The sequence below is a fragment of the Ahaetulla prasina genome, chromosome 3, assembly GCF_028640845.1.
Source record: "Ahaetulla prasina isolate Xishuangbanna chromosome 3, ASM2864084v1, whole genome shotgun sequence".
NCBI classification, from domain to species: Eukaryota; Metazoa; Chordata; class Lepidosauria; order Squamata; family Colubridae; genus Ahaetulla; species Ahaetulla prasina.
The window spans coordinates 185942130-185957612 of NC_080541.1; the positions used below are offsets into that span (position 1 = coordinate 185942130).

General features: G+C 36.6%; 1 protein-coding gene across 1 annotated transcript in view; it reads right to left on the reverse strand.

Moving 5' to 3' along the window:
* Window positions 1–1181: 1181 nt before the first annotated feature.
* The window catches only part of RSBN1 (round spermatid basic protein 1), a 29284-nt gene continuing 14982 nt past the window's right edge, over window positions 1182–15483 (reverse strand). Inside the window, exons 3-7 of the mRNA XM_058176921.1 lie at window positions 10054–10191; window positions 9542–9684; window positions 8349–8516; window positions 7109–7217; window positions 1182–6228 (exon numbers count right to left, since the gene is read on the reverse strand). Of these exons, the coding sequence (XP_058032904.1) occupies window positions 5884–6228; window positions 7109–7217; window positions 8349–8516; window positions 9542–9684; window positions 10054–10191 (903 nt within the window). The 3' untranslated portion in view covers window positions 1182–5883. The remainder of the gene's footprint in view (window positions 6229–7108; window positions 7218–8348; window positions 8517–9541; window positions 9685–10053; window positions 10192–15483) is intronic.

The window sequence follows — 15483 nt, forward strand, 5'->3', positions numbered from 1 at the left end:
AATTTAAAGAGGGAAAGGTCTATTATTAAATAAATATTGAAACTGTAGGAAAGAATGTTGCTTTCGTGAAACATTTTATAATTTGCCATGCTTCCATAAACAATAGCATAAATAACACTTTAACTGGTGTTTTTCATCTTGGTATGTGGACTCCCAAGTTCCAGAATTCTCAGCAGTGACAATGCTGTTTGGGGAGTTCAGGGAATTGAATTTTGCACATTTGGAAGTTAGCAACATTAAAAAACAGTTTATACTTAAGTAAGAGGAAGAATCAAGGAATAACATTTTCTCACAATCTCCTGCTTTGTCTCTGCTTCACTGAGCTACAGAAATTTACAATTTGTGATACAGAACTCCAATTTAAAGCACTTCTGTGTTCAGGATTTATTTTCTCTAGAAACTTTGAAAGAGATCAGAGCTACCATTGTAACGTTGAACACAACATTGAACACAAAGCTTAAGTTAAATGTGCCCATCTTACATAAGGAAGGGAGGGGGGATTATCTAGAAATATCTCCAATCAAGACCCCCCTTTCCTTGCTAATTTTCCCCAATAGGGAAAATAGGAATTCCTGTTATGCTTGAATCTAGCATTGGGATCTGCTAAAACATTCCCTGGAATGAAAAAGCCTTTGGATAAGAAAAAGTGAAGATAATCTAGATCTTAGTAAAAAGGAGAGCTGTTCAAATTGTAAAAGAATATTTCCCTTATTGAAATAAAAAGTTTTATCGAGACACCAGTCTGTCTAAAGAAAAAAAGAAAAGGCATAAAGATTAAAAACAGTTTACCTGAGAATGCTCAGAAAAAGAGTATAGATTAGAAGTAGGTAGTTTGAAGTATAATCTTGATAATCAATTGTCATATAGATAGATAGATAGATAGATAGATAGATAGATAGATAGATAGATAGATAGATAGATAGATAGATAGATAGATAGATAGATAGATATATATGAATGATTCCAAAACATAATCTTGCAACATTAAATAATTTTTTTTGAAGCCGTATTTAGAGGTTTTGCCCTGAAGTAGCTTATAACTTATTTTTCTTTATGTTATTTATCTGACTTCACTTATTTTAATTTAATCTCACTTTTCTATTCAAAAGCTACTGGGTGTCCTTTGCAATTTAATCCATTATATCCAATATTTTGTAGCACAGGGTACCACCAAACAGTCATTTTAATTAAGCACAAATCAGACTTCTGTTTATTAAAAAAATACTTTACAGGGGAAAAATTCTATGCATTCCATTGTACTTTTTTAAAAACAAATAGCTTTGACAGTGATACGCTTGTACAGTCACCTACCAAAAGAAATGCACTGTGTCAAAGGATTATTCACAGAGAGGGTTAAAATTTTCCCATCAGTTTACACTATTATAAAAACTTCTTTAAAACACTTGCTAAAATGTCAATAAATATACTAAGGCCACACAAAGCAAAAAACAAAAAACAAAAACAGTCTTCCAGGCAATTGTACATATCCTTTATATGCAAAGACCTTAGATTATTAAAACCACAGAAAAATATCTTAGCTGCCAATCAAAACTGAATTTAATCACAAAACACTACACAATTCTATTTTATACAACATGTAAAGATATTTGCTTAGACAGAATTGAAAGTGCTAGATTAAGAGAAGCCCCTTATCAACTACATGTGCTGTTGGGTCCTAAAAATATTATGTATATCAATGGAAGGCCATAACATTATTGGAAATTTGTTTATTGGACCAACATATAGTTTATCCACATTACAAAAATGCTCGGAGCTGAAGGATAAATATCCTTATTCATAGCAACCTTCAAACACAACCAATATGGCTATAAATAGCATTTATAAGGAAATAAGAGTGCTATCCCACCAATAGTAAACACATTTAAAGTTCCACCAATTTCAATGGAGAATTAGCATCTGCTTATCTCCCATTCAAAATAAATGGGACTTATAGGTGCTTAACTTTGGTTGGATTGTGCCACAAGTGAAGATAATTCACCACCCAGAATAAATTCAAGCATATGAATGGCAGCATGAGAGGAAAAAAAAGTTATATGCATCTTGGGGCTCTGACTATAAACTTTCTTGTCTCTGGACAAATGTTATGCCCTCAAAAATAGGAAAACAGCTAACGAGCCCTTTTATTATATGGTAAAATCTGTAATGGAAGTATTCCTTAATTTCACATGAAACCTCCATATGTTCCATCTTCATGGAAGAGAACATGTCAATTATTTACACATTACTTCATGTTCAGAAATATGTGAGGGGGAATGTGAAATATTTAGTCCACTTAATGTTAATTTTGCTTTTATTGATTTGCTAAATGAATCAATAGCCCAATACAACCTTTCTTGAATACATACTATTTTTCATTGATATTTAAAAAGAAACGGATTTTTAGTAAAACAAAAGAAATTTTCCAGCTTCCAACTTAGAGCTGCTCAATATGTTTAAATAAGAACCACCTTTGTGGATCTGCTAATGGCATTTAAAAGAATATAATGAATGCTTAACTAGTATTCAAAATTATATAGATTAGAAATGAATAACTTCCCAAATTGTCCACTACTTCTACTAAAACAAATGTAAAGATTTTTCTGCCTTTACTCTTCATTTGATTTTGTAACTATATAATGTCCACATATTTTGCAATTTATAAAATAAGATTTCCTGACAGGTTTAAATGAAATCTCTTTGCAAAGCAACTAGGCATTAAAAGTATCAATTACGCTGGCAAGATAATCATTTTTTGAATTCATCACATCAGCACAAATCACTCCCAACATCTTCCTGAGACATTATCATCTCTTTTCTACTCCAAGAGTAAATATCATGTTCTCAAACAAAATCATTAAGACAAATCATTCTGCCACTCTCTTTTTCAGGTCCATTTGATTATTTTTCACTCAAGTATTTGTATTGGTCTTTCTTACTCTAGAATATATATGGATCCATATATATGGATTAGTACATTAGTTGTAGTGCTTTTTTTCAACTGTTCCTATAAGAATCTTAACCACTGAGCCAAAGTGAGATGTAGGCACTCAGGCTTTCTGACTGAGCCTTCTTCCTAGTCCTGAAAAAGCTAAAATTCTGAGGAGTTTCTAGAAAAAACAGTCTAGCAGTATGAGGTGAGCTACAGGCATAAAGAGAAATAAGCAGGGTCCTGGCAGATACACCAAAATTTATGCCCAGACTTCTTTGGTATTTGCTAGGGAATGCAGTAATAATGACAATTCATACTTTTTAACTATTGTAAAGATGTGGCCAAAGTAATTGCAGTAAAGACTATGTGTATTATTAAATCAAAATAGGTGACAGAAAATATATTTGATGGTTGAAATGTAAGTTGATGAATACATTTATATATAATACCATAAAATTTTGACAGAAAACTTGCGTCACATCACATTTCACATAAAAAAGGCTTCTCTTGTAAGCCTGTTGCTGTAATGTGATGCACACAAAAAACCCTTTAAGGTTATTGAACTGGATCCAGCACTATGCACGATGGAGTGCACACTGAAAAAAAAATGGATATTGGTAATTTTTGCCAATACTTTTCCTCCAACTCCTAATGAAGAAGTGCTCTGGAGAATTAGGAAACTTTTTTTCCTCTAGCTGAAAGCATTCTCTGAATCCTGGTTCTCTCTGCCAATAGAAAAGCCTCATTCTGCTCTCAAGGAAGCAAGTTTAGATTCCAACTAATATTTTAATCTTACTCTGATGTCTTTTTCTAATGTCCATTACTAGATTGTAGAATTTGAAACAATTTTCAAATATATTTTTCAAAACAGGGTAAGTGTAGTAATAAACAGTTTTTCATTGAATTATTTTTTAAATCCAACTCCTGAGTGATCATACAGTAAGCAGTGCAATTCAATGCAGTTGAAATATCCAAGTGACAAGTCTGGAGTTGTATTTGTTATTTACATAACGTTAACTGTGGGAAATTAATGTTTGGAAGACAAGGAAAATTAGTGGAAGAAAAATGCAAAAATATGGAATTGGTGAAACATAAAAATTACTGAAGCCCATATTGTCTATGAAGAATTTTACTTCAGACAGCCAGCTACAGCTTTTGAAAATTCTTCTGAATAACTGTAAAAAAATGTAAAAAGCCAGAGTACACAGAGGTTTTCTGAACCAGTATTGGTCAATCTAGAATTTTTCATTAAAAGCTACACTCCTGTATAAGAACTACCTTTTGTAAAAAGGTTTCAACCTAAACACCTTATTTACACAGATTACTTAGAACGTCTCTACCACTTCAGTATGGAAATTCAATTTGTTGAAAATTGTCTACTTGTCTTCAGGACTGCACCAAAGTCGATACATAAACATGTATATATCAGGAGTAATACAAGTTCTATCTAAATACTGCAAAGATTTCTGATTATTTTGCTATTTGTTTAAAACTGTGTCCTCTATACTGAGGTGCTAATATGCTTATAATCTACACAAAACAATATTGCACAAAGTAATTGCTATTACAAACATACGAATATTTGCATTTTCCCCACAACTGCTTTCTTGACTTGCATTAGTGTAGCACTCCCATTCTCTCTTCTACATTAAAAAAAAACAGATTTAAAAATACAAATAAATTTGATTAAATCGTGATAAAGTTCAGATCCTACATATGAGGGGGCCAATTTCATTATACTATCCAAAACAAACATTGTTCTGTATATAATGAATAAAAGCTGAATCTACTTAATGCTGGGAAATATTGAAGAAATGCTAAATAATATCAGCCAATTATACTGAACATACTAACATGTGCTGTTTAATCTTTCAATATAGCATTAAAGAATCCAAGAATTACTTGCAAAAGTAGCAATCCATATGTGATTATGTGACAGTTTATTGTGAATCAGTTATATATAATTTCAAAGAATAAAGGAGATATAGGCCTGCCCTATTATATTAAGTGCCTCAATGCGAAGGAGTTGATGGTTTCCCTCTAAGATGCCTACTGTGAATTAAACAAGCCACCAAGTTGGTTTAAATATTGTAAAGCCTTAAAGTGCTCAAAGACAGCAGTTTCATCAAAGAGACTGCTAACAATTACTTTCATTAGACACTAGTGTATTAAGTTATGCAGTTCGGAAAGATATTAAAAAAATATTCCAATATACATTAAAAGCAGAGGACCATGAAAGAGTTGTATCAGTAATTTCATTTCAACAAGATCATACACTCTGCAACTAATTTCATACATCAACTTCTTACTGAATGTCTTCTTAAGCAATTAAGGATTAATCTACACTGCTGGTAACTTGAGCTTCCTCCAGGCTTTCAAACTCTCTCACACATACAAATGTCATTGATCATTAAAAGTGCTGTGCTTTCTCTTTCATTCAAGCCATTAATTGAATGGGAGGGAGAGTCACTTTGTGAATCTGCCATAGAAACCATCCCTTTTATGCTGAAAGCTAAAGATAAAATAGATGAAAAGTTATCAGACTTATCAAGTGTTAAATACCTGATATTCCTGAAGGAAAACTATTGAGATGTTGAATTATTTACCTCATCCCTTAAAAAAAGAAATGCAAAAAGTTGTAGTCCACTACTACATGCTGTACTAAGGGAATAAAATACAACTCTAACTTTGCATAATCTGTGTAAAAAAGATACACTTGACATTTTGGAATGTCACCTTTCTTTATAGAATTATAGGCAAGTTTTCTCCAATAAAACATAACCCAGTTATAAAACTATAACTTCACATCAAAATTTTAAAAAGCTGTTTAAAAATGTATGATTATGTACATATCAGACAAAGAGTATATGATCCTTCTGTGGATTGTGTTGCTGATCTGATTCTAGTTTTAAAAGCTGGAAGGGGCAAACCAGCTAATCTTGTTGCAGAACAAGTCACGACAGGGATGAAAACAGGGATGGTGATGCTACTGTCACAGTCTGTACTTCTCTTTCTTCTTCAGTCTCTTTTTTCATAAGTACACATTGGTCTTCACCTTCCAGTTTCACCGTGTCCATATTTGAAATGTTTTCCATACACTGAGAATTCTCTGCCCCCGGATAGTATTGTTTGAGCCTTATATGCCAAGCTAAACTGCAGACAGCTGACACTGTCTTGAACTGATGAATGACATTTCTAGGGATGAAGTAGATGTCATTGTCACATAGCTGGATTCTGGCATAACGAATCCCTTCTCGTCTCATTTGGTTTAGCTTAGCTTCGTCAACCCATTGAACACACTGAGGGGGAAAAAAGAGATAATTATGAGTAAGATTTAAAAATTGTATTTATTGTGTATTATAAGTCATAAAGACCATTGGTTATGATGAAGTCTAAATAACACATATTCCATGAGCCATGTACTGAAACTACTGCTATGCTAATAGATCAAAATAAAGGAAGTTACCATTCTAATAGGAGGCAATCAATCAAAAAATGTGGAGTGTTAATAAACAATTATAACTATTTTTTATACTGAATGGAACCAAGATAAAAAAACTGTCAAAAGCTTTAATCTTAAATTTAACCCAAGTATGACAATGCTTTTTTGGCCTTTCTTATCACAATGAACATCTAAGCATGTCTATAGAACCAGATATTCTGTTCAGAATTTACCTATATCTTGCTTTTCAAAACAGTTTAGAACAATACCACACAAATAAATAAAATAAAAATATCTTAAAAGCATAGCAAAAATCTATTTAAAACAGCAAATATTTAAATATGTCTTCTGAAATCAACATGTTTTAAAGCCTGAACCAAGCTTCAGAAATCTTGCTTCTACTATTCATATTAGTTCAATCTTTGCTGAAAAATAATGGACATGTTTACAGATAAAAATCCAGGCAAAACCACTGCTGGCTTCTTCTCTTGGGAAGAAAACAAGGATGAAACTTTCTTTAAAAGAAGATGGGGTTATGCTAGTTTGAGGAGCTCTGTTTCTCTTTAAAGAAACATGGTCTAATCCATCTCCCAACCCCCACTTATTTATGCATTTCAAGTATATGTGTGTATTATTCTGGAGACTTTATTTCATAATCAAGGATCAGCAGAAAAAACTTTCAGGGGAAAAAAACAGCATTTTAACTGGAAACTCTGTACAGCACAATAAAAGACTACCTGTGATACTGGAGGTTCATGCAGATCCAACTGAAGTCTTTGAACTACATCAGTGAAATCTTCAGCATGAAAACAAACAACATCTTTGGTTATACGAGGCTGGTCACTCCTGGAGAAATGAAGATTGTAAAAATATATTTGAAAATATTAATAAAACTTTGAAAATTCCATATATTCAATAGCAAAACAACATATCTCCTCTCTCATTTTGATGGTCAACCTCTAGGAAATATTTCCTTTTTATCTATATATTATGTGACATGTAAATTCATGTACATATAAAATATAATTTAATTTCCCTTCCTCTAAGGTGGTTTGTTTGTGTACTGTATTTTTATGCTACCATACATAGGGTTGATGGGGACATAAAGCAGCCTGATCGAGGAGGCACATCACCACATCTTTCAAGGAAGGCAGCATTACCCATTTAGAAAAATGTCATACAATAGAGCCAATTCCATAACATAGAATGTCTGATACTGGCATATAGTTCCCCAGAGTCATTTTTCTTCAGTTCTTCAGTTTCTTCAGTCAAGTTCTTCTATCTGTCACTTTAAGCAGTGAGATCCCATTTGCAAGTGTACACTGATCATATTTCTTAACATAGGACCAGTTGTGATTTAATAGATCCAGAGGTCAAGGTTCAATATGGTAGTCTACATCTCTTTACACACATTGTCTACATCCTTAAAACTCAGAAAACAAAAAGAATCCCAAAAGACAGGATAATGTTTACTAAGATTATATTTCTTGGATTTACCCCAACAATGGAGCCTGACTTAAGGGAGATCATGTACCAAGAAAGTGATACAATAATGTGAATTGCTCACAGCAAACCACTGTCTAATCCAACTGTTACTCCCCATTACAATTTAATAAAGGAGATGACTTACAAGTATACAAAGAACAACAGCCCGTACTGTTGGAGTTTCATGAAGGCATGTAATTAAATATTTTTTGCAGCTTCCACAGATTGACTTTCTAATGGGCCTCATTTCAAGACTTCATCCCAAAATATGCCATCTCAAAATATTCTTCTACAAACATGTCTATTGTACTATGAAAGCAATTCCTTTTGCATAAAAAAAAAGCATTCTGGGAATTTTCAGATATTAGATTTTCTTGGTAATTTATAGAATTTATAGCAAAAATGCCTTGTAACAAAAATATTATTATAACGTACGTTCTGTTTAAAATCAACATATCTCTATTTTAAAATGCTATAAACCCCCGCTCTTACCATTCACCAAACTGCACAGCTTTTAAAACTCCAACAGCAGCTGTACTCTGCCAATCAAACCCTTGCCCAACATGATCAGCATGCGCTCTTGTTCTGTCTTCAAAGAGAACTTCACGGGGTTCACTGGTCCGAGGTAGATATTGGAGATTTTTTATTTCATTCATAGATCTATGAAATGGAATGAAAAAGAAGATAGTTATTAAATTTATAAGGGAAATACAAAAAATAATGTCATACAAACAGAAAATCAGTTATCCCAACTTTTCCACATCGTAATACAGGCACTACTTTGATACGTGGTGATTTAATTCTAATGTAATCAAATACAATATAAATTAAAATGGAAAATAATAAAAGATGGGACACATAACAGTAAAAGGCCATTTTTTAAAAAGTTTATGCAGATGTTATATACCAGGGATTATTCTATGCAATATTCATAGGCCTTTTGAAAGAAAAATGCTTCAGATAACTTCAACTTTTTCACAGCTTAAATATAATACACAGACAACAAATGCTTACATCGCAGAAATTCAATGAACTTAAAAGTTGGCAGTGTGCAGCCTTCCAGAACCTTCACCAGGACTGATGCAAATTGGGAGTTCAAAGGCCCCAGGGGAACCCACACTAGAATGCTATGCACAGTGCCTTGAGCTCCTGAAGTAAAGACAGGATATCAAACTAACTAATAATGTAACAATGTGCAGCTATGACACAAGACAACACACTGTCTTGCACTAATGATTTCATACAGTTCAATATCATTTTAGTGTTTTACCATCTACAGAAACAATATAGCAGTATGACAATATGACAGTAGCTGTAAGTACCTGAATGGAAATATATTTTAAATCAAATAAAGTTTATATTAGGTGCACTGAACTGGAAGCTGTTGTTTTAATTTATGTAGATATTCCATCAATATCTATTGCGTTCCCTAACATAAACTTGCATCCTGAAAGTTTATAATGCAATGTATGATACTGACAAGAGGGGAAAGGCATGGCAGCATTACAAAAAAATATGTACAAAATTATCACAACTTAAGCTATATTGGAAGGAAGTTTATTATTACATATATGTCAACTAAGTTTCAGAAAGTTGTCAGAATAATAAACTGAGGCAATTTTGCTGATGAGATCAGTTTAATTAAAATTTAGAGGTACAAATTCCTTCCCAGCTATAAAGATTACCTGCGCCTTTTGAATGGTGACTTTGGCATATCAGCTGTTGGGATCATCTGTTCACCAGGTCTTACCCACATAATGGGCCCATCATCACTTTGTGACCTACACTGAAGTCTGAGACTCGAAAGAGTACCCCAAGGCAAAGTCATCTGTATATCACAAAAGAAAACTAGTCAGCTAGCAACATGAAGTGTTTTGGACATCTTATAAACAGATGATCAATTTCTTCATTAAAATATAATTTGTACACAGTCATTAAGAATTTTATGTTTTCAGTATAATTTATTTCATTCTGTCATGCAATAAAATTAGACAAAAATCACAAATTTTAACTAATTTTGGCACTGAATTGGCGGTAGAATAAAAAGTGATAAAGCATTATTAAACATTAATAGAACATTTAATGATTCGCTTAATGTTTAATAATGCTTTATCATTTTGTATTCTACCATCAATTCAGTGCTAACATTACTTAAAACTTAAATCAGCAAAGGAAGAAGCAAAACTTTAGTACTTACTCTAAGAAATGGAGATTCTTCTAACATATCAAGAAATTCTGGAAAATAATCTCCAACTTCCTCATCTACTGCTCCAACAAGACTGATCTGCCTCATCGGACCTGCTCTGTAAGTTCCACAGCAGTACGTTCGACTGACCTTATAGAGAAAAAAATAAAACTGTTTTATCCCATAGCATTAAAGTAATCAATAAATTTCCTGTGAAGTCAAGAACATTGGCACTGATCATATACAGAACATACAAATATCTGAGCTTGAAATTGCCCTCTCCTCTTATTCACAGGTAAATTACACAGAAGAGTGCAACAAATACAAACATTACTCTGCTTAATCAGAATAAGTACAGTATTCTGTGTTTCAGGATGGTGCAATGAAAGATCAGCATAACAGTAATACAGCAATTAGAATACTTTTTAACTATAGTTTAGGCTCATAAACTATGTCTATGTTATAAAAACATTTAAAATCTAAGACAGGAAAATATACCAAAGCATTTGTGAAAAACTGAATAACAAGATATTCTTAAAGAATCCAAACAACTAAACCAGGCATCTGCAACCATAAATGCTCAAAGAGCCATTTGAACCCGTTTCCCACACAAAAGAAATCACCAGGAGCCACAAAACCTGGGTGGGTGTGGCCAAATTGATGTCACTCATTCCCATTCAGTCACATGACACCCGCCCCCCAGCCACACTTACCCAGGTTTGTGGTTCCTGGTATTTTCTGTGGGAAAAAGGTCTCTCTCTCTCTCTCTCTCTCTCTCATATCTCCGTCTCCTTCCCTCCCTCTCTGTCTGTCTCGTGTGTGTGTGTGTGTGTGTGTGTGTGTGTTCCCTCTTGAACCATTCCCAAAAATAGAAGAGGGTTGGTGGGTTTTTTTCTGATGTTATTCTTTCTTCTTCTTTGGGTGCTTTTTACCATATTTAAATCAAGAGTCATTTCAGGTTCCCACATAATTATAATTCCCAGATATGTACTTGCCATATCTTGCAGGTGCTTCTTCCAGCCCTTGTTGGTGCTGCGCACACCTCAGTCGCTCAGGGAGATGCGTAACTTGCTCTCTGCCCCAAGACACTGGCCTGGCTGCGGCCGACACCACTACTGTTGCCACCTCCATAGCCTGCCCATTGCTCTCACAGTGCCTTGCACAGCAGTTAAATTTGGCACACTTCACAATTGGGGAGAAGGTGTCCCCTCCTCCTCCTGGAATCCATTCTGATGCAGAGTCGGGCTGGGCCAGTGTCTCAGGATGGAAAGCAAGTCACACATCTTCCTGAGTGAAAGAGGTGCGTGCAGCACCAAAAAGGGCCAGAAGACGCACCTGTGAGATATGACAAGTAAAGGGGTGCTTCGCTCCTGCTCTGGAATATAGAGCGAGTCTCCATCCCCTGCCGTCACCCGTATCTTCTCAGGCCAGGCGAGGAGTGACTGGGAGGGGAGAGTGAGGGGTGGGGCCAGCCAGTGGTGGGTTCAGCGGACATGGAGCCACAACAGGGGGACAAAAGAGCTTCATGCAGCTCTGGAGCTGCAGGTTGCAGACACTAAAGACCGAACTAAACTAAAGAACCACCAGAACTGTTCTATGATAAACTGAGAAGAAATACACAGAACAGATGCTCAAATTGAAACATCTACTACTGTAGGAAAAAAATAGAGGTAAATACACCCAAATGAAGCATATGTCAGGCCTAGAAACCATAGTAGGCCTTAGGGTTCCAGACGCTGCCACATTTTTCCCCTGAGGGGGAGAAGGGGGGTTGAGGGGTATGGTAACATTCTTCAAGCGGTCAAGGTCGGATGGTGTTCACATCTGCAGGAGGAGTGGCAGGAAGATATTCGAATGAACTGGGAGAACGTGGGACCATATGACCAGCAAAGGGGTTAGGGGGGGTGGGACTCTTGGGGTTTGTATAACTGGGAAAAGAATCCGGAAGTTCAGTTTTGGAATTTCACTTGTGTGCCAGTTTCCTTATGCTAGTAAAGAACTCTGAAAGACAATGGCTTCTGAGTTTTTTTTATGCAGAAGAGGTTTTTCTGGAACCTTGACAGCATACATGTGAGATGCTTTCTCATCTCCAGTGAGATAGTATAACAACATGCAATAATAAAGTACTAAGTGAAATAGAAATATTTTTTATTCACTAATTCCACAATTAAACAATAATCCAAAGTCTATATTTCTTCCCTTTATGAGATATCCACAAGGATCTATTGGGGAGGGCAGAGTTTCTATACATCATTAACTAGAATTACCGTATTTTTCACACTATAAGACACACCAGACCATAAGACACACATTAGTTTTAGAGGAGGAAAACAAGAAAAAAAAATCTGCCTCTGGCTCCCAGCATCCATCCAGTATTCATCTGGTTAGCGTCCTTGCAGCAAACAGTAAGGTCAGCTTCAGCACATTATCGCAGCCCCAGCTCTGCTCCATTGCGCCTACCACTGGTCAACTGAGCTGAGCTGCTGTCACCAGAGAACATCGGAGCCTTTGCTGACAATTGGCAGTTGGATCAACCTCCTGGAATACTGCCGAGACTAGTGATACTCCCGGAGGCCAATCCAACCACCGATCAGCTGCTCAGCAACAAAGGCTCCAGCATTCTCTGGCAGCGGCGAACAGCAGCAGCAGTGACAGATGGCGGTGCCACCGCCGCCACACCAACCCCTCTCCCCCTGCTGCAATATTCACTCTATAAGATGCACAGACATTTCCACACACTTTTGCGGGGGGGAGTGTGTCTTAAAGTGTGAAAAATACAGTATGTCAAGTACCCACAAGAAATAGGCAGTTACATGTTTGTTAAAAGCTAGTCTAGTCCATAAAAATCAAGGAACATGATCAATTTATACGTCGCAAGTTCAGTTTAAAATTTTTTATGCCAGTTGTGTATTTTTTCAGAAAGGAAAGAGAAATTTAAATTTCATAATAACTAACTGGATTTCATTCCTACACATTTTTAAATACTACATGTAATATTTTACATTACATGGTTCATATGGTTCAATAATATTGTTTAATGAATATGTACCTAGTTATATACAATATTTGTTCACTTTTCTTCAAAGAATCCCTATTTGCTAGGAAGTAAGGTGAAACTGACAGAAGCAAATGGCATCTACCATTCTTGATTCCAAAGTCCGTAAAAAATAGAATTTGTGTTATGGACATATTCTTATAATAAAATAAATGAAATCATTGCTATCCCTTAGAAATTAAAAAACATTGTTAGATTTTAGTGATCTCTCAAGTAGACTATTTAATTAGTAACACAGGTGCCTTCAATCTCATAATCAGTTACTCAGCCTATTTCAATAGAGAAAAGTACTCACTCAAGTTTTTTGTGTCACTGTGCACAGCGTAGTTAACATAGAAAACAAAGAAAAGCAGAAAGGAAATGAAAAAGCCAAGTGAGCTAAAAATAAAGACTACAAAACCATCTCCAAGGAGTTTCATGTTCTTCTGACCTGTTAATATTATCAAGTTTAGTTTAATTTTATCAAGTTTAAGATTCATGGGATTGAAGCAAACCAACCACCTTGAATGTAGCTGCAAGGGAAAAATTGACCTAGACTGATCAGAAGGATTGTATAAAATGGTGGAGAAAGAACCAGGAAAACTTCAAAATAGATCACAGCTGACCTCCAAAAGCAAGGTGCAACAATATCAAATCAAACCATCACTGAAAGATGACTGAAAGTGGCCTCCATGGTAGAAAATCCATGAAGTCTCCACTTCTGAAAGACAGGGACAAAAATGGCAGACTAGAGTTTGATAAATTGCATGTTGAAAGCCACAAGTTCGTTTGGAAGAATTTTCCAGAGGATGAAGTAAAAGGGATGTTGGTCTTACCTCAGACGTTCCTTCTTGATGGATAGTGGGAGGGTCCAAGAATGGGTTCAATGATATCCTTTCTGCCCACAGACTGAGAGATAAATTGAAGCCACGTCCAGGTGCCTCTTCCTCTGGGTCAGTTTTCAATGAAGGCATAGCTGTAAACGAAGTCTGTTCATGCCATTAGTTGCCCCTGACTCTGGATCATACGGTGGTTTTAGAGTGGGGTTGGACCCTCCCACTATCCACCAAGAAGGAACGTCTCAGGTAAGTCCAACGTCCCTTCTCCAATGTGATAGTGGGAGGATCCAAGAATGGGACTTACCAAAGCCTACTGCTCTAAGGGAGGGAAGCCAGTTGACCCAGAGTCCCTCCTTTGCATCGGCCAACGCCTTAAAGAAGGTGCATTCCCCCTGTGGAATGAACCTTCTGTAAGGCGTCGGCTGACGCAAAGGAGTCTAATTTATAGTGCCTAATAAACGGAGATGGGGAAGCCCACATCGCTGCCCTGCAAATTTCCTTGACAGAGGCTTGGATAGCCCAAGCTGCCATGGTAGTTGCACTTCTAGTTGAGTGCACTGTCACCCGTCCAGGTAATGGCAGAGCCTTAGGCTGATAAGCCGTGGCTATGCAGGCCCTTAACCACCTACCAACCATCGATGGGGTTACCCTAGATCCTACGGACGATGGCTGGAAAGTTACAAAAAGGGACTCTGTTTTCCTATCCTTGGCCATCCTCCAGGTGTAGATCTGTAGATCCGTAGATCCTAGATTCCAAACATCTAAGATCTACGGATCTACAGATCTACAACATCTGTATGTTAGATGTAGATGTTAGATTCCAAACATCTAAGGTATGCCATTGTCTTTCCAGGGCATGGGAAGGTCCTGGACAAAAGTTAGGTAAGATAATCTCCTGGGCTCAATGAAACCAAGTGTTAATTTTTGGACAAGGGGTCTAATATGAGCACCACTTTGTCCGAATGGAATATGCAGAGGTTGTCTCTAACTGACAGAGCAGCTAACTCCAAAATACGTCTTGCCAATGTTATGACCACTAGAAACACGACTTTAAGTGTCATATAATGGAGAGCAGTAGTCGTCAGCGGCTCAAAGGGTGCTAACGTGAGCACTTGCAGAACCGTAGTCAGATCCCAAGTGGGATATTTATGGACCACAGGTGGACTAAGTTAGCCGCCCCTCTGATAAATTGCCGAATCACCAAGTGATAAGATAGGGGTTCCCATACCCTGCCAGTCAACACCATGGAGAGGGCCGCCACTTGCCTCCAGATGGTGTTATGCGAGCCAGGCCCCCTGCCAGAAAGTGACTTGGAAAGTGAGGGGGAAGGGCCATCAGGACTTACCTCGGGAGCACCGGCTTAGCTCCAGGAGCCAGAGGCAGGCCAGGTGGAGGAGATAATGAGGCCTCCATCCCCTGACTTCCCTCCCCCCCCCAGGCTATGCCTCCAGACCCAGCTGATGGCAATCAGGCCTGGCTGGACCCTAGGTTTCGTAGGCAGGAGAGGCGGGAACAACAGAAGCAGGGGAGGCAGGCCTAGAAAGTGCTTAGTCATGGAGCCATCCCCCA